This window comes from Manacus vitellinus, unplaced genomic scaffold (genome assembly GCF_001715985.3).
Source record: "Manacus vitellinus isolate BGI_N305 unplaced genomic scaffold, ASM171598v3 scaffold_3_pilon, whole genome shotgun sequence".
NCBI classification, from domain to species: Eukaryota; Metazoa; Chordata; class Aves; order Passeriformes; family Pipridae; genus Manacus; species Manacus vitellinus.
In genome coordinates, this window is record NW_021940535.1 from 28188150 (window position 1) to 28213843 (window position 25694).

At 39.4% G+C, this 25694-nt stretch overlaps 2 protein-coding genes across 2 annotated transcripts in view; one reads left to right on the forward strand and one right to left on the reverse strand.

Annotated features, from left to right (window-relative positions):
* The window catches only part of VWDE (von Willebrand factor D and EGF domains), a 31542-nt gene extending 22892 nt beyond the window's left edge, over positions 1–8650 (forward strand). The window contains exons 20-30 of the mRNA XM_025895408.2: positions 1320–2000; positions 2328–2423; positions 2509–2604; positions 3124–3219; positions 4163–4258; positions 4596–4691; positions 5186–5281; positions 5381–5476; positions 6752–6847; positions 7407–7510; positions 8630–8650. Coding sequence (XP_025751193.2) covers positions 1320–2000; positions 2328–2423; positions 2509–2604; positions 3124–3219; positions 4163–4258; positions 4596–4691; positions 5186–5281; positions 5381–5476; positions 6752–6847; positions 7407–7510; positions 8630–8650 — 1574 coding nt within the window. The remainder of the gene's footprint in view (positions 1–1319; positions 2001–2327; positions 2424–2508; positions 2605–3123; positions 3220–4162; positions 4259–4595; positions 4692–5185; positions 5282–5380; positions 5477–6751; positions 6848–7406; positions 7511–8629) is intronic.
* Positions 8651–14179: 5529 nt separating this feature from the next.
* On the reverse strand, positions 14180–25466 carry LOC108640162 (von Willebrand factor D and EGF domain-containing protein-like). Its single transcript, XM_029961778.1, has 6 exons — positions 25407–25466; positions 22413–22704; positions 19602–19697; positions 16567–16671; positions 16055–16150; positions 14180–14606 (listed from the first exon to the last, which is right to left on the reverse strand). Exons 1-6 carry the CDS (start codon positions 25464–25466, stop codon positions 14497–14499), a joined length of 759 nt encoding a protein of 252 aa, XP_029817638.1. The 3' UTR covers positions 14180–14496.
* Between the last annotated feature and the right edge of the window lie 228 nt (positions 25467–25694).

Consider the following 25694-nt stretch of genomic DNA (forward strand, 5'->3'; position numbering starts at 1 on the left):
GACTGAAATGTCAATATCAACAAATCCCTTAGGTCAGTCAAGTAATTTTATTGAGAGTGTGATGTATGACACTCCTAGAGTTGCCTTTTGTTTTAGTGACTAACCACTGACATAAAATAGGTAACCTGGGGATAGGAACATCTGTTATATGAGATAAGCAAAAGTTTATGGCATTATGTTGAATGCCATTTTCCTGCTTTAACTCAAAGGAAAGGTGAAAGATGTGGCAAGTGACTGTCTTTATTCTAAAACTCTAAATGCTGTTGCTGGCATTTCCAGGTCTGTGCCTGCTGGGGCTTTCTTTGCAGGAAATTCTCATCTGTCTTTTCCGTTTATCTCTGAATTGTTGTTGAGGGAGAAGGGAGGTACTCTCTCACTCCACTGCCAATGCTGGATAACTCTTCATCAGCTGCAAAATGGTTTGCTTTTCAGCAGTAGGAGATAGAACTCTAATACGATTCAGTAAAGTTTAACCTTTTGTGGACCACTTTTTAGGACTATTGTAAATGGATTGGGGTTTCATTCTTCCTCTGCCCCATAATGCTAAAAGACCACATATAGCATTCCAGCAGTCTTGGATTACAGTGCCTTACTCCTTTCCACAGACTTCCAACTTTTCTTGGGCAGAATATGAAGAAGGTTTCATTCATTTTGCACTCCTTTCAATGAGGAGGCTGAGTCAGTCTCTGTTGTTTAGCAAACACATGCAAAACCTACTAATAAAACCCATGTAGAAACTTTAAGAAAGTTGCTTAAAAAGTTTGAAGAGTAAAAGATGGTAATACTTTTGCAACAAGGTGGTGGATTATTCACAGAGAATACTGTCCATGGTGCATCAATAAGTAAAATCATCTATATACTTGTGATTAAATCTCTGCTTCTGGACTCTCAGCTTATTACTAGCACTTAGACACACTGATGAACCATATGCAGTATCTTTTCTTTAAATTCTTTCAATAACCTGGCTGGAAACCATATATGGATCTGATAATCTGCTCTGACAGTAAATCTCTTTATTGACGTGGTATGGGAAAATCTCTGCTATCTAACTCATACATATGGTGATTTCTCCTTGTCTTCCAGCCAAGAAAAGACCATGGTGAGGGTGGAAAAGGATGTAAACAGAATACCTTGATCTTCTCTAATTCTACCACTTAGGTTCTACTGCTTACATTCTGATGTAGCACATGGAGGGACTTCTTGAATCAGAGAATGAATGAGCTGTATGTTTATCTGTTCAGAAAGCATTCCCCATGCTCAGAAAGAAAAGAGTCTTTGTTCACATACTTTTTCCCCCCTTTCTTTCTAACATGCTACAGGGTTTCAACAATCATCCTTTGAGAAGGTTTTAAGCATCTCAAGCTATATTCCCAGTTCTACAGATGTCCCAAAGAGATTTATTTCTACAGAAATGGTCAGTAGCAGCACACCACCAGCCTCCACAGTAAAAACAATCACTGCCTGGAAGTCACTTAATTCTCAGAGAAGTGCTTCTTTACAACCTGCTGTTACTGGAAACATTGCTCACACTCTCAGGACCATCAGTGGTCACCTTGCTGACATGGAAGTGAGTTCTTCAGTACATACTGTGATGACTGCATCTTCAGAGAGCCATGCTGTATCACCTGAGAAAAAAACAAGGCCACAAACTGAGGCCTACAGCTATTTTGACACTAGCAGGAAGACTTCTCCTAGCAGCAGAGCAAATATAAGCAAAGGACTTTCTTTCCCAAGCAAAGCATTCAAAGGTGGCAATGCTCAGAGAGTTCTGCACCTATTAGCCAAGCATAAAGCAAGTAATTTACCTTTTGCCCCTGTCAAAGTCACTGTCCCACCAAAAATGCTTCCTGAAGAACTGAGTGAAGCAGTGATTCCTAAAGCAATAACCTGTACTGACTTACCCTGTTTTCCTGGTGTACACTGTGAGCCAAGTCAGGATGGAAGCATCAGGTGTGGTCGTTGTCCTAATGGTTATTATGGAGATGGCTTCACTTGCAGAGGTATTACAAATAACTGAACTTAAATGCCTGGAAAAAAATAATATTGAGATGTCTTTATAACTTGAAAGTACATTGTTACTGTATAATCAGTGAAAAGCACGGTGTATTGAATTTTCTCACTTTCATTATTAATATTGGCATAGCCTACAGGCTTTTAGTTGTATGGATGCACTTAAAAATATTTTCCTGATGTGTCTTAGACTCCCATTTACAGACAGTGGCATAACGGATTCTCTGTGATTTGTGCATTATGTTAGGCAAAGCACAGTTGTGTGAAATGCGACTTTTATTTTCCTTATTCTCTTTGTTTTCTTCATTGCCTTTCAGCAAGATGTAGACAAACATGTGGCAAAAATATGGAGTGTGTGGCACCCAATATTTGTAAATGCAAGCCTGGTTATGCTGGTTTCAACTGTCAGGCTGGTGAGTATGGTATTTTGATTTTGCCTCTGGTAACTCATATGCACAAATTAATGATTTGAAGAGTGATATTGATTTTTTCACACAGCTCTGTGCAGACCAGATTGCAAAAACCATGGGAAGTGCATTAAGCCAAATGTCTGTGAATGCCTACCAGGATACAGTGGCTCCACTTGTGAGGAAGGTAAATAGAGTATTTTTTGCTTTTGAATACATAAATACCCAAAGGATGCCGTGAACAACTTCCATGACTGTTCATTCTGACAGCAAAGAGGTGTGCTCATTTTACTTTTACTTTAACAGAACCCTTAAGTAACACAATGTATATCCTAATTTTCTTGATATACATTGTAAATGTTGCTTGTGATTGGATATTCCTAAATTTAGCTTTTGCTGTAAGTAGAGGACTTCACCAGTGAATGTAATTGCCCCTAAGCTAAACAGTCCTGAAGAGTGGGAAATACTCTCTGGAAATTGTGTCAGGTTTCTTTTTTTCAGGGTGGCCACTGCTGTTGAGACTGTGTACTCTTGGAATGAAATTCTTGTTGTTATTCTTGTCAAAAGGCATTGCATATGTCTCCTTATTTTATTTCCAGTTCTTTGCTCACTGTCAGTTATTAATATTTCCCTTTCTATAAAGCATGACCAATCCATGCATCTTTGTGGAGCTGATTTCTTGAACAACATAATTCTGTACCTGCAGCACATTGTAAACCACCCTGTCAAAATGGAGGCACATGTTTGGCCAGAAATCTCTGCACCTGCCCATATGGCTTTGTGGGACCAAGATGTGATACAAGTAAGCAAAAGAGCATGAGGGAAAAATACAGAACATTTGCTTCTGTTGTTCAGAAGCAAGAAAGTAAATTATGGTTTAAATTTTTATGCACTCTGTCTAATGCTAGCAAATGACATAATACCTCTGTCTCTTTGAAGGAGCCCATACTTGGGCTTTTTGAACATTAGATAATATATGCACATAACTTTAAACATAATGGACTATTAAAGTTTGGCTAGATTTCATCCTGGTAATTTTTATCGTTCCGAGAGTCCAAATTTAGACATGCTGTTTATATATAATTCACTTGGATGTACTACTTTATTAACCTGGAATTGAGAAAGTTCTTTGTCTCCTCCTCAAATCCCAGCACTTTTGGACTCAGTTTTTCTTGTTCTAGTCTCGTTTGTGACACTAAAAAAAAAAAAAAAAAGCTGTTCTTTGTTAAGGAGTATTAAAGAGAATGAGATATAGTCTTGAAGAACTGATTCATGGTTTTCCAGAGCCATGATACTTAAATGTCTTTGCTTGTTAGTCTCGTGTCACTACGAGCCCTTGCTAAAGTGGTGGAAGACATTTGACTGAACTTTCGTGGAGTCCATCAAACTCATCATGTTACATGGTCCACTTGTCTCTTAGTATAGCATTTCCCATTTGTTTTAGAATTTTTTTGAAATTTTCTAGGTTTTTAACACTGAATATAACCAAACCATGGATAATTGCATGGAAAGACATTTTATTTACTTTGTTGTCTGGTGCTAGCTATTATGGGTTTGAGACTGGATTAATCTGTTCAGCAATTCCTCTTCAGCCAGTGGAATTGTATGTTATTTCCAGTGTTGATATGTAGGAAAGAACTGTAATATTAATCAAGCATAATTTGTAACATATCTCTTTCTCTCTCTTCACCTCGATCTCCTCCCCCACCTTCTCCTTTGTTTTTGCCCAACATTTTGGATTCTAGTGGTTTGCAACAGACATTGTGAAAATGGTGGTGAATGTCTCACTCCAGACATCTGCCAGTGTAAACTTGGGTGGTACGGACCTACATGCAGTACAGGTAACACTTCTGCAACTTCCATATTCCTAAGAGAGTGTCCATGGGACCTCCCATAGTTTGAAATCTGGAACTGTGTGGCTCAGAGAGCAGAGATGGGCAGCTGCTTACTGCAGCAGAGCTCCAGCACTCCCTCATGACTCTGCATGTAGTTTTGCTGCCAGCAGCACCTCTTAGAAGTCTTATACTGATCCTTTAATTTTGGTGAAGATTCTGTGGGAATGGTGTTACCTGTAGTTATCTTAGGTATTTAGTTCCGGTCCTTGCAACACACACACATTTTTTTATATACTTTATTTGGATGTCACGCTTCCCACTCTTCCTGACCCTATTTCTGCAGCAATGTGTGATCCTGTGTGTCTCAATGGTGGTTCCTGTACTAAGCCAGATGTTTGCCTCTGTCCACATGGATTCTTCGGTGCCCAGTGTCAGAATGGTAATATTTTATATTTTTTCTTACCCTCACCCCTTAGCTGCCAGTATGAGACAATGTGTGAGAAAACATTAAGACACGAAATTAACAATCAAGTCATGTACCTGAGAAGTGGTGCAAAACAAATATTGTGTTATTTTTTAGATTTTATGACTGATTCAATGAGTCTTCAAGGAGAAGGGAGACTCAAAATTTGTCTTGTCTTCCACTCAACATTTGAGCAGCATTCAACCAGTGCCATTGTATATTTTGTGTAGTCTAGTTACTCATGTACACACACAGTTGCCATCCTTGACCCCTTTTTATCTGATTTTGTCTTTACTATTGATGTTGGCACCAAACCACATTAATATGATTTTTACAACACTGGCCTGATAGTTCTGAATGTCTATACTAGCTGTCAGAATCTTAGTCTTGTTCTCTTGTTTCATAGAAGTATATCACTAAGGCAAACAAAATACTAACTACAGCCTTTTCCTCCTGTTTCTGTCTTTTAGCTGTCTGCAGCCCGCCTTGTAAGAACGGTGGTCACTGCATGAGAAATAATGTCTGTACTTGTCCTGATGGGTACACAGGTGGAAGATGTGAAAAAAGTAAGCCAGTGTTAAAATCCTTCCAGGATCCAAAAATAACAAACAAATTATTCTGTAATCAGTTAAATGTATTGAACAGCACATGGGTTTGATTTTAAGGTATCTGTGAGCCAAGGTGTATGAATGGAGGAAGATGTGTCGGCCCAAACATTTGCTCTTGTCCTTCAGGATGGAGAGGAAAAAGATGTGACACTCGTAAGTACCTTGTAGTTAACAGGAGAACTATAACTTACAAGTAAGATATGATTTAAGGTTACTCTGTCCACACAAGTAATAGGAAGTTAGTGCCAAAGTACTTAAGTATATACACATGTTGAAAAAAATAGTAGTCTGTAACTTGGAAGAGAAATTTAGGATGGAGAACTAATACTGTGCAGTTCTTAGGATAAATCATGAGACCAAAATATCTTTTAAGTTCTTGTATAGCAAATATTATCTCTTTCTTTCTTAATTCTTGTCTAAATAAGAAATATCCATATTTCTGCAAGGAGCTGAGTTCAATAAAGTGAAAGAAATTCAATTTGTGCTGTAGGATATAAAAACATAGAAAAATAAGTTCAGTGAAAGATGGGAAAACTCTGGAAACAGTGGGAAGCGATTGAAATAGAAGATGCAACGAGCACAAGCTCTTTAGGACAGGCAGAAATAGGACTGTGATGGTAGAACATCTGTGGGTCACATTATATCTTAATGAAGGTACTGATGGTGCATAAAGAAAATGTATAAAATGTGTCAGCGTGGATAAAAGCACAATCTGCATGAAAATCAGCATGAGGATGGGTGGTAGAAATCCCATAGCTAAAGTGTTAGTGTCTGTCATAGTGCTCACCCGAGGCTCAGGAACTGATGCGGGCAATGAGCTCTCTAATGGCACGGAGGAAAAACAGTTTTCCCTGTATTACTTTCTGTAATTATTGGAAAGGGGTTTTTTTTTGTTGAAAAAAATATTACCAGTATGGACATGGATGAGATATTCTTGAACACTCTGGAAGAGAGATTTGATTATCAAATAGGCACCTAATGAATGGAAACAATAGCAGGTTAATTATCGTTTAATAAGCAGGGGCAAATGTGCAGAAAAATGGGTCACAGAAAATAACTTTGGATCAAATGTTCATGAGTTGATTCACCATGTGTTCAGTTGCATGACAGACAAAAGATCTCTCACCAAGGTATGGGGTTTAGAAAGGTAAATTTAGAAAAAGCAAAGCTATTTAGCATATTTCAGGCTTTTGTAGCAATCTGTGATGCTACAGAACATCTCAATCTGTGCTTTGGCTGTAGGGCTTTTTGTTTCCAGTTGCCTTTCTTCTTTAATATCCTACTGATGTAAGATAGATAGTTCAGTGAAGATGATGTGACTCTTGTGTATGGAAAGCACTCAACCTCTCATGGGCATCCTGAAATCTGAGTCATAAGTCAAAGTAATCACTTGGAATTTAACCAAACTTTGTGATGATGTTTGTGCAGCAATCTGTCTTCAGGAATGTAAGAATGGTGGGGAGTGTATTGGACCGAGTACATGTCATTGTCCTCCACAGTGGGAAGGAATCCAATGCCAAACACGTAAGAATTATGTGACCTGAAACCTCTTGCTTCGGCACAGTTCCGACTGCACAGTACAGCCATATGCAGGGCCTTGAAGTTCTACACCTTGGTTGTATTTTACCCGAATCTGTGTCAAAGGCAGGATAAAGAGTAGAGATTCCTCTGCCCATTCTGAAGCCCTCCAGGATATGATGGCAGTCTGGGACTGTGGCAGTATGTGTTGGCTTGCTCTAATACTGTACACTGCTGTACCAGCCCTGAGAAGCCATTGCAATAGCTTGAAATAGTAAGATGCATTAAAAAACACCTTACTCATGTTCCTTGCTCAGTCTCATTCACACTCTTGGCATGTTCTCATGTTAAATCTGCATCAAAGCATGAGGGGGATGGGATGGGCATAAGAATTTTGTTGGTTCCACATGACCTTTAAGTCTCCTATGCTGAGGGGTGTTTCCTTGTGAAAATACTGAACGAGTTCCTGGCTCCTATAAGCAAATAGAATAAGTATATAGAAATAGTAGCCACTTTCCTCCACCAAGGTGTTTCCATGAATAAAGCCACATATCTCTTGTTTTAGCTGTATGCAACCAGAAGTGTCTGTTCGGAGGCAAGTGTGTGTTGCCCAACGTATGCTCTTGTCGTCCAGGTTATACTGGAGTCCTCTGTGGGAAGAAAATTCAGGTACATGTGGAGTCAAGATGCCATCACAGATACAGTGATTTGGGAGTCATTATCTAGTCCACCCTGTCCAATGAAGCAGCACGATATACACCAAATATGCGTTTAGTCTGATTTCTCCCTTTCAGTCTTCAGTGAGGGAAAATTAATGAAATTCCTAAGAGCTATTCCAGTAACTTTTAGGCTTTAATACTTAAGAAATTGTTTTTAACACCTAATGTACATTTCCTTTGTTTCAAATTAAGCTGATTACCTCTTGTCATGCAGCAGGGATTGGTAACTATCCTCTTCACAACTACTATTCTCTCTTCCAGCATCTGGCCCCATTTTAGGGAGAAGTGTCCCGCTGTTGACTTTCTTAGCTTGCATCAAGTCGAGCCCTGATCTTTTCCCAACTAACTACACTGCCACTCAGTTCATCCCTGTTTTATACAACTGTTCATTATCCCAAAGTGTAACTTGGGAATAGCTTTACTTTTTTGCATCATAAGGTACGATGACGATTTCTCTGTTTTGTCACACAATTTTCTGCTGGATTCCCTTCTTTGAGTGCTGACAGTCACTCACTGAAGTAGTTTAATTAAACATTTCCTTACAAGTAACTTCTTTGTGACATCTGAAGTAAAAGTATGCTCTTCTTGCATCATCTGTGGTGTTTCTCCTCCTTTAATTTCAATGTATAGCCACTTTTCTGGTGCCAGTAGAATTGAGAGATGGGGCAGATATGTTTCAGAAATTGAAAGAGAGAAATGCTCATACATCTTTTGAAAATACAAAACTACATATCTTATGACAATAAGAGACTGGTTTTTTTCAATATGGATTTCCAAAATTGGCCCTAAAGAGAGGAATATTTTGATTTAAATGTTTACATAACTATGTCTGCAAAGCATTAATATATTTTTTATCTAGAAAGTATATATTGCTGATCAGTCAGATGGTGCTGTATTGATTAAAACGGCAAATTTTCTTTAAGAAACAAAAGAGCTACAGGCACAAGTTTAACTTATGTTGTGATTCTGTGTATCAGGAAAGCAGAGACTCATGGATAACTTTATTGTAAACATGGGCTGCATCATTAAAGTCTGTTTTTAATTTTTTTTCTCTCTCTCTCTCTCCAAGGTACAAAGGCATCATGATTGAAGAAATGTATCAATTAAATTGCAATGCTTCATGGATGTATGAGACTTGAAAATAGCAAAAGGGTTAAAGGCAATTACAGAGCTTATTTAAATGAAAGGAATATTCAGAAGTGTTATTTTTAAAGATTTGTATTAGCCACAAATACTGGTGAGCTTCAAAACAACAATCTTGTAGTCATTAAAGCATATATGTATATTTCTATAATTTTTTGCTACCTCATGCACAAACCCCACAGCTTCTGATGTCTTCACTGGACTCAGATCTGATGACTGATGCAAACTCAAAATTCTGCAGTTCATTGATGCAGTCAGCTGGACTGAGATTTCCTTTGTGGGAACAAGATTGTAGCAGCTGCTGAGTGTCTCCAGCAAGGAAGGCAACACTTCACCATTTCCTGAATGGTACCTTCTGTTTGTAAACACTGTACACATTATGTATTATTTGGCTGCAGACAGAAGAAAAAGCAGAACTATGTTTTTCTTCTTCTCTTGTATTTGCATCATTCTTGGTGTAATGATAAGCCAGTAGGGAGGAAGGAGGGGAAACCTGAACTGAGGCTGGGCTACTAACAATGGAGGCTTCTTTCCTATCTTGTTAACAGTCATCCAGGTGCAGAATGACTCTGGTTTATATATGACAAGCCTTTGTAGCCACAAGCCAGATACCAACTCTTCTGTTTTGACTTCCTTACTTACACTTATAAATTTGAGTACCCAGCTACTGAATTATTGGTATGCCCCTGCTTTGAGATAGCATTCAGTAATAGGAAGAAATTTTGTCCCCAAGTCTTTAGGAGAAATTTGACAACACTTTTAGCAATGCTGAATCTTAAAATGGGAACTAATAAGCAGAGAAATCTGTTGTATATATGCCATCCGTACACATCATGCCAGAAAGTATTTGTAAGGACTTCTTAGAGGATTTCTTTCCATTACCTATTGCTCCAATGAACTGTTAGCACCTACCAGCTACCAGATAGTTTTTGAACAAATAAAATTCCATTTTTTTCTTAAGTTTCCTACAGAAGACTGCTACCTTCTCCTACAGCTGTTAAAGACATTTCAGTTCCTGCCACAACGAACTTGAGTTCTGTAAAAGACACAAATATCCCTTTACTTAAGCCATTCAAATTTACTGGTTTGTTTTGTTTATTTTTGTTTATTTTATCATGACTTCCTGTTCTCCTGAGCAATATTTAGTTTACATACTCTAATTCTGAACGGGAAGAAAATAAGAGCTCATTTTGCCATTTACTGCCACTCTGGGATGCTGATTGCCGAATCACAGCTTTTAGCAGCTCTGTGCATAGATTTCTCCTCACCTTTTTATAGTCCTCTTATGTCATTTTGCAACGTAAGCTGACATTTTGAGAGCTCAGCATCATTCCAGAATGATACCTGATGGATTTCCAAGTGCCTGACTTGTGTATTTAAAAAATATTTTCAGTTTCCCACTTGCATTTTAAATTTCAATGTTTCCATAGTTTCTTTCAATCAAGCATCCCAGTGGCTGATAGCCTGATAATCTGAGAACTGTTCTATTATTTAAAACCTTTCTCACATCTCACAAAGATCTCGATGAACAAAACCTGACTAGCTCTTGGAACTGATGCCTCAGGATGATACTTTGAATACATAAGGTTCTGAAAATGTTTTTAAAGTGCAAACACACCAGGATCACACATAATCTCATATTGTAATCACCCCTATTCCACATGTCAGTTACAGAGGTACTGTGCTAAAGAGAAAGAGAACATCTGTCTGGAACACTGCTAATAGTATTTTGGTTAATGAGTTTCTGCAACCCTCTGTTCACAAAACTTAATATGTATGTGCATTCTAGGATTTCAGGCTGAATAAAGGGGTTTTTTATCATAACTTTTAGTATTTCCCACTTATTTTCAATGGTTCTAAAGGTAGAAATTATTTTGTTCACATTTTCCAAACACAAGCTGTGTGAACAAAAGCACATCCAGAGTTTTGCTATAGTAGCTAAAAATGCTCAGTGCTAAACTGTGCTATTTTCCAGCAAACACATGGTGCAGAAAAATTATTAGTACATGCAAAAGGCCAGACAGCTACTTCAAAACTGTCCAGAAATTATGTGATTAGTTGAAACTATTTTGTTACTACATTGTCCATCATACACGTGAAACAGAATTCACTGTAATTAAAAAGCACATTGCAACAATGCAGCAAAATTGCTCAGTGCAGCAAGAAGAGGCAGAAGCATAGAGAGTGCTTGTGTACTGAGATTAACAAGATTGTTCTAAACTTGCAATCTGAAATTAAGCCCCAAAGATTTAGGGGATTTGGGACAGGGAGAGAAGGGCTGCATAGTGCTGGAGTTCACACAATTCCGATATGATGGAACGAATGCCCACTTGTGCCAAACTGAAGATCTTGCAGTGACCTTTAGCACATTATGCACAACACAGGCACCTTCACTGAATTTTCTTGCATAATTTCTTTAGACACTAAAGAGTGCTGCAAGGTACCTATGTACATCATCCATTTATTACTAGGTTGTACTACAGTTGCTCTTCAGGCCAGCAGAAATTCTCCCAAGTGCAGATTGACTTTTGTCCCTGATCTTGAAAAGATCTTTAAAATGCAGTACAATTAATGCTTTCTAAAGGAAGGACTCGTATCACAGGAGATACCACAGCCAGCCATGTTGGCTGCGATTTAACAATAAAACCACAAGTGGGCCCCATGAGAAAGGCTCTTTCTTTTTACAAAAGTTAATTACATGTTCTCAGAGCTGTGAAGAGAAGCAAGTTAACATCTCCATTTACAAAAAGCAAACTTATAAAGAAGAATCAGCACAAACCCTAAAGTAAATAGGTATAAAAACTGAAGGTACTTGACAAATTGGTTGCATCAACTCCATTACTAGTCCAAATGGGAAGATACAAAGTTTAGATTCTCAATAAAACATAACATCTGGGTAGATATACAAACCCAAATGTAGAGGTTAGAAAGTGTTACTAACAACTAAAGATGTTTATGCTGTTTCTGTCACATTAAAGGTGTCACATGGTGGTGTCAGGTCATTTTATCCAACTTCCGCCCACAGCTCTGTTTAGCCAGTAAATGATATTTTACAGATAAATCACTTAAATCAATTCTTGCCACAATCACTTAAGAGTGAAAGAGAAAATATAAATGGTGAAATGTGAGTGTAAGTAAATTAGAAAGAAGAAGCACTTCTCACACTTCCACGCACACTCTTAAAAGACAGAGTATCAAAAATGAACCAGTGCAATATCCCTAGAATTTTTCCAGTTGTTTATAGTGAAAAACAGAGCATCCTACTAACTATAGTTACAATTAGCTCTAATAAGTAAGAGAGCTAATATGTTCTGTATAGTTTTTCTTGATCTTTGAGCTGCATGCATGACTTGCTTCCCACAGAAAGACACATGTATCTCCAAAAACTACATTCTGTAACTTGTACATTCAATCCTCCAGCGAGTGGAAAACAAAAAAAAGACAAGACTTACTGACAGTTCTTTTAGTAAATGTATGTGGAATGTGGAAATAATGTGGGGACCTGGACTGTCTCTTTTATTCTCACTTAAAATTTAATTGAATTATAAAGAAAAATTATACTTAACAAAACAAAAAAAACCATGAAAAACCCTGTAGCCAGTAGATGGTGCTACATTCAAGCAGTATTTCTAAAATATGACTACTTTCTGTGTGATATCAAACTACTGTTTACTTATTTCAGTCATTTCTAAAGAAGAAATTAATTAAATTAACATTTGTTTTGGCCTGCTCAGAAACACCAATTATACATCTCTCACTGACTGCTCCTTTTACTCCTAACAATGTCAAGATCTCTTTCAGCTTCTAGTCACCATTACTGTCAGTTTTGTCTGTACCAGTCAAAGTCAGTCTTTTGGGAATAATACTGAGATATGATGCCTCTTTGTATTTACATAGTTCTGCTCATTTACTCTAAATCTTTGGTCTGATGTAAGTAATTTTTTTCCCTTCACTCCCCTGCAAACAGTATGTCACCTAAGGTATTCAACTCCTAAATTTCTAAATTATGGCATGATTATTGTAATGAACTGTGACACTGAATTTCATCATCATCAAGCCTACTTCAGAACCACTGATAAATCATCTTGTTTCATGCATGAAAATCACTTTTTTTACTAGCAGGTGTGAAATAGACAGTGTATCACAGCACAAGCAGCATAGAAACCATGCACTTCTCTTATGTGGTCCTCTGTCTCCGGGAACAAATCCTGCACAACATGCCTGCAGCATGGTTTGTCTGAACTAAATGCAACAGCCTCTAAAGCAAGGGCAGAGGAAAGCTCGACTGTGCCACACAGCAATTGCTCATAACAAGAAAACAGGAGTCTCATGAACTACACCCTTGCCTTTCATTTGCTCCCTGCATGCTTGGGTTCTCTCTTTTAGAGAAGGCTGGTAACTGAAAAGACCCATTACCCTTGCCTATTTGCTCAGTGACTTGTAATCCCTGGAGAAACATGCCCATATAAGTCACTCTGCCCATGAGAGCTACTGCATGTTCTGGTAAGGGAGTTTATACAAAGTTAAAATGTTATTCCAACAATTGGACTAAAGTGATGCATAGCTAAAATTCTCCCATCAAAAATTCCAGTTTCACCTAGAAGACAATGAAAACCAAACTATCTCTCTCAAAAAAATAATTCATCTGAGCATAATTCAGAAAGTTGACTGATTCAACTCACATGTTTTGGCAAAACCTTTCTCAACTGCAGCATTCAAGCAACAGCACAAGTTAGGCATGGAACAATGGACATAGGAGTCTCAGTCCAATATGCAACCTGACCAAAAGGCTGCAAAATCTAAATAAGGCCACATGGGAATATCTCCAGAAGGGAGGCCTCAACATGTTCCACACAGGTGATTTGTGACAGGCACAGCTTCTCCTCACTGCCAGTCTGTAGCCTCCCATTGCACTGCTCCTATAACAACACAGTCTTGAATGGAAAAGAATTATCAATGTCTCCAGAAGAAAAACACATTTCCCTATCTCACTGGGATAAGGAGAAGAAATAATTGGAAGTTGAGAGATGATCAGATAACATGACTGTAGAAGTAGTCAAGATAAGGACTCTTTTAGAGTATCAGTATGGATTAAGCTTTTAGAAAGTAACAGCAGAATTGTCTGAATGAGTACTGTGTTTCTTTGGTTTTGGTTGTGGGTTTTTTTAAAACACTGCTTAACTGATCAAGATCCAGATCTGATTGGGGGAAGGGGCAAGCAGACATTAAGTGATAACCAGGATTTAAATAAGATGCTTTGCAGATTGGTAATGTTCCAAAAAGACACAAACTGCAAATTTCCTCTTGCAACTCACTGAAGTGAAATTATCACTGAACTAACAATCACTTCTGATGATCTGAATTGAGGGCTTTTTGTTTCATATGCTTTTTAAAACACACATAATTAATAGAACACAATAATTCTAGTCAAAGGGAGAAAAATCAAAAAGAAGAGCATAGATCTATTCTGAAGTACTTGATTTGAAGAACAAATTTTATTTCAAGGTCAGCTGTATCAACCAAGACATAACACTTCTGCTTATTAAGAAAAAATGGGAACAGAAGAAAATGTGCCATACACTACACACAGTTGAATACTTAAAACAACTTTGTTACAATCAGCGACACTTTCATATAGAAAAGCATTTACTTAATATAGTGAGGACAAAAAGCTACTTGAAATCAGTTAGTTACCATGTTTATTTTAAGGTCCCCCACTTCTGCAGACTTCATCTCTGGATGGTTATGTAAAAAAAAAAAAAAATAAAGCAGCTTATCTTTGCTGAAGTTGCTTCATTCCTTCCTTTTCTTTGTGCACTGTAGACCAGAGTATGGCAGTCGACATCTGCACACGTTTGGAGCTATGCACTTCCCTCCGTGTTGACAGGGTAGTTTACATACAGCTGAAATGAGACACCAGATACACAGTATGTCTTCAGCACAATACAGGATCATTTTTCTTCTCACTGTGGTAGCAGAATTGTTCCCTGGTGACTGCATTGGGACAGTATAAATAACAGCATAATGGAAGAACTGAAAAGCAATGCCTCTCAATTTATGGCATCATGGCCTTCACTGGAATACAGGCACAGTATGTCTAGTCTTATTCATGCTCCATTTCCCTTTTAAAATACTATAATTTCTGTTCTTTAAAGCATGGGCTGTTTTCGAGATGGATGCTTCCATGAAAGTGAGAGAACAATAAAAATTCTTGCTGAAACTTATTTAAGCGAGTTCTTGGATCCATATGCATGAGAAAAGAGTCACCACTTTCTGTTCCCCCACAGGAAGGGCAGAGGAGGGCTGAGCTTCAGCTGTCCCCTAGCTACACATCAGTTCAGTTAACAAGCCAGGAGCTGCAATTTGCTTATGAGCATCTGCACCAACAGAAGTCAAACAATGCAGACCTAGTTAGTTCAAGAACAGTGATTTTGACATTAAGAACCTGACCACTTCTACCACTATTGCAGCTGCAGGGAATGGAGCTAAGCATTTTACAAGTTCTTTGCATCTCCCACAGTTGGCTTTTATTGGCTCTATCTCAAGACACTGACAAATACAAAGGATAAGGATTTGCATGGTCAAATGGGAACATCAAAGTATTATTTGTTAATGTTTGCTTGAACATATATATTGCAGAAGAACTAACACTAGATTCCTACAGCCACACAAAAACTTCAAATGCAGAGGACTTAATTCAGAGACCTTGCACCCACAATATCCAGTTTAAAACCAATGTTTACATGAGCTTTAAACATCAGGGCAGTGCTGCTACAAGCATACAAGGCCCACGAAGAGTAGATTAAAGACTTTATAATCATCTGCTTTTGTGAATCAAAATTTGTAAAAATGCCAGTGTTTGTTCAGCAAGAGTGTTAGTACTAATACTGACTACAGAATTCTCTTACTCAGAATTCTAAGAGCACCTGGAATTGATTCTGCCAACTTATCCTCAAAGTCAGAATCAAGTTTCAGTTTTGTACGTCCATAGAATTTAATGAAGTTTCTAACCCACACCAGTAGCAATAGTATTTCTGTAATGGTTATTTTCAGTTCTTTATTCTAGGGTCTCAGTACATAAAAAATATTTCAGAAATACGGACAAGACATATCAAGTAATTAATTTGGTGGCAACCAAAATCTGAATCTCTGTAAAAGTGGAAAAATTCTGTGTTTTTGACCAAATTAAAAAGCCATACTTGTAAGAGCCCCAGTATGCTGAAGCAGCTCTCAGTTACTATTCTAAGATACTTCCCTAGAAGCTTTGTTAGGCACTGAGGATTTGAACACTATATTGGTAAATCAAACAAGCAGAGGAAAGGATAAATGAAAAATGTCAGAAGTCATTTACCTAAGTGACATGCTCCACCGACCCATCCAGCTGGACAGCTACAAATCCCAGGAGCCACACAAGCTCCATTATTCCGACAACCTTGAGGACAAATTGCTAGAAGAAAAAGAATGGATAAGTCAGCAGGATTTACAAAACTGATATAAAAGAATTCTGACAGAATGAAAGATTCAGGATGATACAAATCAAAATAGCAAAACGCATTTTCTTCCAGGCCAGATACTCAGCTGGTATAGCTCCAAAAGCACTTCCCGGACCATGAAAATGGAAAAAAAAAAGTACTTATGTATTGTGTTAAGATTTTTGGTTTAAATCTTAACAGATGTACACCTAATGCAAAATAATTTCACATGATTTTACCTGAGTATGTACCAATAATGTAGGTCACTCATTTCTGTAGTAATGCAATGACATTTCCATAGTTATTAGTCTCTTAATACTTTTAAAATGTTTTTGTTACTGCAGTTTTATTTTTAATCAATATAAATATTTTCATGAATGTAGATACCCACCTTCTTGGCATCTTGATCCTGTCCAGCCAGAAGCACAAAGGCACTTCACAACTCCATTGACAGAGACGCATTCCCCACCATTTTGACAGCCTCCTTCACAGCTTACTGCAGAAGACAGCATACGCCGTGCATTTCAGAAGCAGAACAGGACTTCAAATCATTATCTTTAAACAGGTGGTCTAGCATCAACTGCTTGTTTTATCACATCTGCAATGACTTTTCAGAGCAAGGCACAGTTCTCTAAGGAATGAGTGAGGATGACAGAACCACAACTGCAAATGCCACCTCAAAAAGCAGTTAAAATTAGGCATATGCTTAAAAGCTTATTGAGCATTTAGCCTGAGAGTATTATTGCTATGGCACAGCTCCTCCCCTCCCAGCTGTGAGCCAACTGCTCACCAGCTACACCACTGTTCATCAACTACACCACAGGAACTACTAACATGCACATTCATATCAAACTTGCCAAATCACAGCTGGTACACCAATAACCTGTGGTCAAGGATGTACGTATTTCCTTACCTGACAGGACCTACATATAACAAGAGGAAGAAGAGAAATGGATATTACTTTGACAAATGAACCTAAGCAGTGCCTTCCTAAATGCCAATTATCTAAACCAGCCTCCTCATTTCAGAACTGTTCCACACAACAAAGCCCTGCAGGCCTCATTAATGAAGCATTATTTATGCCAGACATATGATTGGTATCAACTGTGGTGAGCAACATCTTTGAAAAGCAGCACAATCATTCTTCTGTACAATCAAATGCTTCCTTTCACAAGTATGAATGTAAATTATACACCACCTTCACCGCATTGAAGAGGAACAACTATGCTTCATTATAAAAATGGACAGTTGGGATGTCTGCTTGATAATTTGTAGGAAAAAAAAGGCCAAATCTCTGTTCAACCACAAGTTTTGAGCTAACAGATTTTTGGCACAAATACTAAACATGCAAGGACAAACAAGTCAACTCCAGAATAGCTGGAAAAGCTCTTCAAAGTTTGTTTGCATATTTCTTTGTCACATTACCCAAGTTAATGTATTTAATATTGATGGTGTTTGATTGATTTTGGTAACTGGAAGAAGTGCCTCAAGATTGGATGAATGCAAATATCACTCCAATCTTCTAGAAAGGCAAGGAGGAACTGCCTGGTCCTTGGCAGCTGGTTTGAGCAGGGAGGTTGGAAATTATGACCTCCAGAGGTCCCTTCCAACATCACCCATTCTATGATTCTGTGTGATTCTGTAATAGCACACTGCCCCACACACAAGTTTGTACAAGGTGAACACAAGCCTTACCTTTGCCTTACAGGGATAACCTGATAGCAGAATCACAGAATATTCTGAGTTGGAAGGGACCCACAAGGATCACTGAGTCCAACTCTTAAGTGAATGGCCTGTACAGAGATCGAACCTGCGACCTTGGCATTATTGGCAAATACAAGAAGGACTTTTACTCAGATACTAATCCAAGTCTAAGCTGTAGTATTAGCATAAACTGAATCCTCACTCTGCTTTTTTCTATTTAAGTAGTATCACTCACCTTGTTTCTGATTTAGACTCTTGTAAGAATATCAAGTTCCCCTTTCTTGAGGGGTCCCTGTCAAGATTCCACAAAGCTACACTTTCAGTTGGCTTTTAAGACATTTAAGAAAAAGCTAAAAATTCTTTTGCTTGAAAATTAAGCTGACCATGCCTCATTGCTGTCAACACTGTTATGTCCACTCAAACTGAATAGTTCTTTCCCAATGCATTATGTAACAGTAACTGTGTTATACAGATTTTCATCAGAAGATACCTTCTTATCTTTTCTATTCTTCTATAATGTTAACAATTTTGATATTAAATTATTATCACTGGCAGCTGAATTCTTATTCAGTCTAGTTAACATCCCAGAGCTATAGTTTAAGCTTCTGCAGACTTAGATAGATGTTACCATGTTAAGTACTCAGCTCACACTTTCTTCATAAAATATCAAATACAGCTTTATGAAAAAAATAAACAAACAAAAAACCTCACCAAGCCAAAACAACCCATCCACACCAAGGCTCCAGAAAGCTGCAGAAGCTAGTTGAGTTCCTTCCCCAAGTACCCAGTTTACATTCCAAGTAAACTCTTGGTAGCTATTACGCATTGGAAGGACGTAAAGAAAATGCCCCCAAAATAAACATCAAGCATAAACAGAGAACCCTGTGAGGTGTTGCTAGTTGCTATGACCATAGTGAGACAGAATGTTTATTAAGTTCTCAGCACACTAACGACTGCCCAACTAATTTACCAGTGTCCTTTCAAAAAAAACTTCTAAAAATTTCTAGGTGCCACATTGAGGCTTTTCTTCTGAAAGGAAAGCAACACTTCCTTTTTTCTTCCCTTTCTGGAGATATCTTGCCTACTGCATCATTTTTCCCTAAAACTATTTCAAGTTTGCTTCCCCTTTTCTCCCAGAACTCGAGTTATCAGTAGTCCGATCAGTTCATAACAACATAACAATGTTTTCTTGGATTGCCTCTTCCAAACCACACATATATTAAATAGACTTCACAAAACCATAAAAATTGGTCTTTGCTACTCCTCATCTCTGTCATCTCCTACTACCTCTCAACAATACATTGCCACACATGTCTTTAGTGACTTGCCATCAATATTACAGCCTTGCAGATACTACACAAAAGTTTCAACCACTTAATGCAGAAATATGTATCTATGCAAGCCATTTCATTAAATTATTTAGAAAGAATCTGTTACAAAGTTAAATAGAATATTTATGTAACACATAAACATGGTATTTTCTAAGCGAAAAAAATTGCTCAGATTCTCACAACGCATTTCAGTAGATGTACTCCATCCCATCCTCCTGCAAGCATGCAGATCCTCTAGGCCATGCATGTCTTGACAGTAAGGTCATAGGTTTACAGAAAGTAAGGTCATTATTTCAAAGTGTATTAGATCCAGGACTTGAGGAGTCCCAAATTAATTTAGTCTGTTTTCAAACTTCTTGTCTTTCAAAGCTACGACTTTTTTGGGTCTTACCTTTATGACAGTATCTACCTCCATATCCAGGTGGACATCTGCATTTTCCAGGTCGGAGGCACTCCCCACCATTTTTGCATTTTGGATAACATGTAGCTGTAAGACAGACAGTAAAGACAGCTTGGATAAATATATGTGAAGATTACTTAAGTTATTGCTTAAATACATAAGAAATTTGCACATTAGTATACTTGCAGTTGTCTTCGTATTTCCTATGATATATTTGTCATGTCATCCTACATTGCCAATCAGGTGAAATAACACAGAGAGCACTCCACCCTATGAAGCTTTTAAACATTCAAAACTAAGCAATCTTTTGGACCCTAGACAGAACAGGCAGAAGAAAGAGCCATATTAAAGAGTGATGAAGGAGCACAGCTGGACTGCCAAAAAAGCTTTTGATAACTAAAGTCAAGAAATGACAAGTGAGAAAATAGGTGATAAGAAGAAATGATTTTATAAAAAAATGCTGCAACTTCAGTGGGATCTTCTGATTCTTAAGATGAAATATCCAACTTTTTTCTCTTTACTGGATTCCTACATACCTGAGTTGCTTGTGTACCTCTCCAGAAAAACTACATGCTCAGTTCCTTACACCTCTTCTCTAAAAAGTCTCCAGAAGTAAATCACCATTTCTTTCTCCCCCATCCTCTTTTTTTTTTTCCTCAGCTGGTCTCTCAGAGACTTTTCTGAAAGGTACAGTGTTTAGTTTAGAAATCATCTGAGATACACGTAACTTTTCTCATAATTGTAATTATCTGCTGTGAGAAAAACACCTATGGTCATCACAGATCCTGCAACTTTTTCACTGCTGACAGCTTGGACAGCCTGGATAAGGTGCAAATAAACATTTTGATTTTGCAAAATTCTGGATAAATCCAGTCAGATTGCAAATCAATTACCTATCACACAGACCTCCTTGCTACTCATAATCATTCCTGAATCAGCCCTGGTGTCTGAGAAAACATTTTTTATTCACACACAGATTTTAGAAACCCATGTGTTTCTGAGAGTCTCATCTGAGTTAACTGCAGTTCTCTACATCACATTGCTTTATCCTTTGACTGGATGGGTGAAAAGTCTGAAAGAGAGGGAAGAAAAGGCAAAAGATGAGCAGTGAGTAACACTACACTGATTTTGTTCTCATATAGCACTCTGAAGCAACCCAACTGAAGAACACAGGATTTTTCACATTAGTACCTGTAGAATGAGTATTTGCAGGCAAATAAAGGACAGAGACGTACGAAAGAACCAGCCTGTGCTCAGTTCTCCTTAACTGTTTTACCAGATGCTCTTGGTTCATTGGAAATGAGCTCTCAATTTAAGAAAAAATCTATTTCTGTGTCATTTCACAGTTTTCAGTTCAGTTTTCTTGACAGAACAGGGGATGAAGCTTCATTTATCCATTTTTTTTCTACAATGATGACTTTATGAGAACAAGGATTCAGTGGTTCCCTTAACAATTCCAGACAGTTCACCTGTCTAGTTCAAAAATGGATCTCCATCTCCAACAATCTTTCACTTCTCCCCAAAACCCAAAAATGTCTAGAATCCAACCGTTGTTTGGAACAGTTCATACAGCATAGTTTTTAATCTCCACTACACAACACATTGGCTACACATCATTTGTCACTACCTGCTAGCCACAGCCTCCAAATGAAACAACACTCTATGAATGATTACAGAACTGAATGAAATTTTCAGCATCTCATCTCAGAGTTAAAAAAAAAAGCACATTTTAAATGAAGGACATTGAAAATTAGAACAAATACTGTACAAATTATATCATGTCGTCACATATGGACAGCATGTGAAGCAAAGGAACTCCTGACATTGAGTGTTTTTAGCAATTAATACCCACAAGCTCTGCAGTTAAACTTTAAAAGAAAGTATTTATAAATCAGACATATTACATTAAACAGGGTTTAAACTAAAACTCTTCTTCATGATGTTCGTTTTTGCATATTGGGTGACATTTTCAAAAAATACTTTGTCTCCCCTTGGAAACCAACAGGCACAGACTTCAGTTCACCTTAGTTTTACACCTCCTACCATGGAAATGGGATGTACAAGTGACTCTGTGGGTCGGGTAACATCTAGGAAGTAAAGTCCAGTACTTTTAAAACCACAACCTATTCTAAATAAAAAGAAATCCAGAACACAACCTACTTTCTACTCATTTTGTTGATCTTTTTGTTAGTACTATCCCGACTAATCGCACTTAGAAATACCAGTTTAATATTGCTGAGGCTTAGTAAGACGTCAGGCCTCTAAAAGCATTCAAGAACCGTCCTGTGCCACGTGCTCTAGGATGCCGCTGCTGGATCATAGGGCCCACCGTGATTCTGTGATTCCTTAAATACTTCCAGGGAAGTATTTAAGCATGTACAGCTAAAGCAACAGAAGGAAGCCAGCAGAAGTCTGTCCAGTAAGTGGATCTTTACCCAACGTTCAGGTGGTAAAACAAGATCTACTGCCCCACGGCGGGGTCTACTCACCCAGGTGAGCTCTTCACGCCGGCTCTTGGCTGTGCTCTATCAGTCTGCTATCACTGCCTCACCCACCAAAAACTCTGGGTCTTTACCCTCTTCTTCCACCGCGCCTCATTTACGCCCTCCCCGTCACCCAACCACCCACCTCTCACACCAGATCCAAACCCGAGCTCCTCAGTCCTTCCCGTAGGGATTACTCGCAGGAAGGCTCTCACGACAGAGCGAACACAGGTACCTGTGCCCAGCCCTGCTGGCACTCAGACGCGCCCAGGGACCCCAGCGCGTCCCACCCCCGCCGTGCCGCCCCGGGCACCGGTACCGTGCTGGCAGCGCTCGCCCTCGTAGCCCTTGGAGCAGAGGCAGGTGCCGTTGCCGAGGCAGAGCCCGCCGTGCCGGCAGCGGGGGCTGCAGGCGCCGGGCCGGGCCCTGAGGGCAGGGCGCTCCCGCGGCACAGCGGGCACAGCGCGCACAGCGCCAGCCAGAGCAGCGGGCGGGCAGCCCCGTCCCGCCGCCGTCTCGCCGCGACATGGCCCGGGCGGGCGGCCGCCAGCTCGGGCAGTTCGTCCCGCTCCGCTCCCCGCCCCTCGGCCGCCAACTCTCCGCTCGCTCCCCTCTCAGCCCCCGTCCCTGCACGCTTTTACCCTCTCCGTTTCCTTCCCACTCCTCCTCCCCAGCGCCGCCTCCCCCCCCCGCCGCCGCCCCGCGCCGTGTCAGGGCGGGAGGGAGTCCCCTGGTGTCCGTGACCCCAGCGGGGCACCGTGCGGACAGGGCCGGGAGTGCACGCAGGAAACCGGCCCTGGAGAAGGGGAAGCTCAGGGAGGACTTTAACGCTCTCTACAACTTGGTCGTATGCAGGTGCGGAGTGGACTCTTCTCCCAGGCAACCTGCGACAGGACGGGAGGACACAGTCTTGAGCTGCGCCATGGGAGGTTTAGGTCGGGCATTAGGAAGCATTTCTTCACAAAAGGGATGATTAGATGTTGGAATGGGCTGGCAGGGAAGTGGTGGAGGTGTTTAAGGAAAGACTGGACGTGGCACTTAGTGCCATGGTCTAGTTGACATGGTGGTGTTCAATCATAGGTTGAACTCAGTGATCTCAGAGGTCTTTTCCAACCTAACTGATTCTGTCTGCAGATGCAGAGGCCTCTGCCAGCAGAGGACCAGCCACCAGGTAGTCACACCATGCGTCAGGCAAGAAGCCCACTTTAGCACCTGGCCTGGTGGCACACCCACCAGTTGCTGGCCCTGCCACCCAGTTCTGGGACAGCACAGCTCTGACCTCCTACCCCCTTTGATGCCTTACAGGCTCTCCAATTTCTATTCACTTCCACCTTTAAAGGTGCTATGTGTGAATATCATGACACAATATTCGAAGGGTGATTTGACAGAGGAGTGACGTACTGAACTCACTGTCACCTTGCAGATGAGAGGAACTTGGGTTTCACAGAACCATAGAATGGCTTGGGTTGGAAGGGACCTTAAAATTATCTAGTTCCAACCCCCTGCCATGAGCAGGGACACCTTCCACTTGACCAGGTTGTTAGTATCCCCAAACAAGCTGGCCTTGAACACTTCTAGGGATGGGACATCCACAGCTTCTCTGAGCAAACTGTGCCAGTGCCTCATCACTCTCACAGTAAATAATTTCTTCCTGATATCTTATCTAAATATACTCTTTTTCATTTTGAAGACATTTCCCCACATCCTGTCGCTCCATGCCATTGTCATAAGTCCCTCTTCAGCTGTCTTGTGAGACCTTTAGGTACTGTAAGGTGCCCTAAATTCATCCCAGACCATTCTATTCTCCAGGATGAACAGCCCCAGCTCTCTCAGCCTGGCTTCACAAAGGAGGTACCCCAGCACTCTGAGCATATTCATTGCCCTCCTCTGGACTTGTTCCTTGCCATGCTGTCTCTGGATAGGGCTCAAATACAATTCTGTGACAAATATTTCAGTTTGATCATGAAAATATTTTTAGTTGCAAAGAACACAAACATAGATGATCAGGAAACATTTTTTCTCTCATTATTTCCCATATTTCACAAGCATTTTCTATAATTTTAAAAGTTTCCCAGAGAAAGCACACACTTTCAGCACCAAGATGGAGCCCAGTGGAGTGTTTTCAGATGAGTTTGATTGACCAATAGTGAAAAAGGGAGATTATAAGCACCAACAGAAAGTTTCCACAGAAAAATGAAATAAACCTCATGCCTTTTGAAAAAACTAAGGGAAAAACAAGTGTATTTTCAGCAAGCGGCATAAAACAGCTTAATTTGTTTTCTAGATGAAGCAGTAGTATGATTCGATAACTACACTCACTTCGACTGAAAATCAAAATTTATGCAATTGCCTGGTAATTGATAGAATAAAAGGCAAAGCCACTTTTGTTGTAAAACTGATTTTAATCCCTTTTCATACCTGCAATGTGTGGAACATACAGTGTGAAGGTCAAAAACGAAATGATCCCAGGTCGGGGGTGAAAACTGGAATCTTTATTTAACACTCACTTCACAATATAAAGTCTTGGAGGCAGGACATGTTAATGAAGAGGACAGGTTATGCTAATTAAGGGATGGATTATGCTAATCCAGGACAGATTATGCTAACTAGATGATTACACAATTCGCTGCTCCAATTACACAAAGTGGTTAATATTTTCTGTAGCAAGGACCACATGGAGGGGAGAGAACAAAGGGGCTTCTACGTCATCTAATGACATTATCGCAAAGTCTTCCCATATCTTGCTGAAGGAGACAGGACAATCAAACATGGTTGAATGTTAACAAGTCTTTTAATAAGGCTCCTCAGAGTAAGGAGTTTCTCCCAGCTCCTGCTGTCCATGGCCTGCTACATAATCCTATCAGTTCCTTTTCTGCTGATAGCTGAGTTTCGGATTCCAACAATACAGTTCATAGAGGGAGTAGAATACGAGGCAAACCTGTTACTGATAGCATGAAGTGCTGTCTGCCTTTTTGCAAAGATTAAGGCACATGTAATGCCATCTTTGCAAGACTACATTTAGACTTTCAAGTAGCATAGTACCATTAAATGATTAAAACAAGAGTAGCCTAGAAGTGCAATACTAAATAATATCCTCAAACACGCACAGTTGCTCTCCTTCTTGTGCCTAGGCAACCGAAGCAACTTTTAGATGATACATGCATACAATTATATTCATTCTGTGCAAACCCATATTGCAAATATTCTTTCATGTAGTACTAATGCTGCAAAAAAAGTAGTGATCTCATTACTCATGCACAAGGTTCCATAGTGTGTTTATTTGCTATCTAGAGTAACAACATCCAAGTCCCACTCTTTTTGCAGTTCCAGCTGTGGTGGGAAGAACAGCATCTCCTGTTTTTGCATACGGCATTCCCTCTTGCAAGTGACAAGGTAAGAAGATTGTGCAGTGAAAATACTTGCGGTAAAACTACTTGCCAGAAATATATTGCAGAATAAATTCTTCCCAAAAGGAATAGCTGTCTTTATGCCACCTCCACAAGAGCAAAAGGAAGAAAGAAAAGAAGATGCTGACTCTAGGCTGTATTGTTCTCCGGATACATGATAATTTTGCACTTCCTTGACTTCTGCCAATAATTTT

Excerpts from the sequence above, each read along its gene's own strand:
- LOC108640162 (XM_029961778.1), bottom strand. The coding sequence starts at position 25,466 with ATGCCGTATGCAAAAACAGGAGATGCTGTTCTTCCCACCACAGCTGGA. Across the intron at positions 19,698-22,412 it reads GGGCGAGCGCTGCCAGCACG|CTACATGTTATCCAAAATGC; the intron begins GTACCGGTGCCC and ends TCTGTCTTACAG. Across the intron at positions 16,672-19,601 it reads AGGTAGATACTGTCATAAAG|TAAGCTGTGAAGGAGGCTGT; the intron begins GTAAGACCCAAA and ends TGTCTTCTGCAG.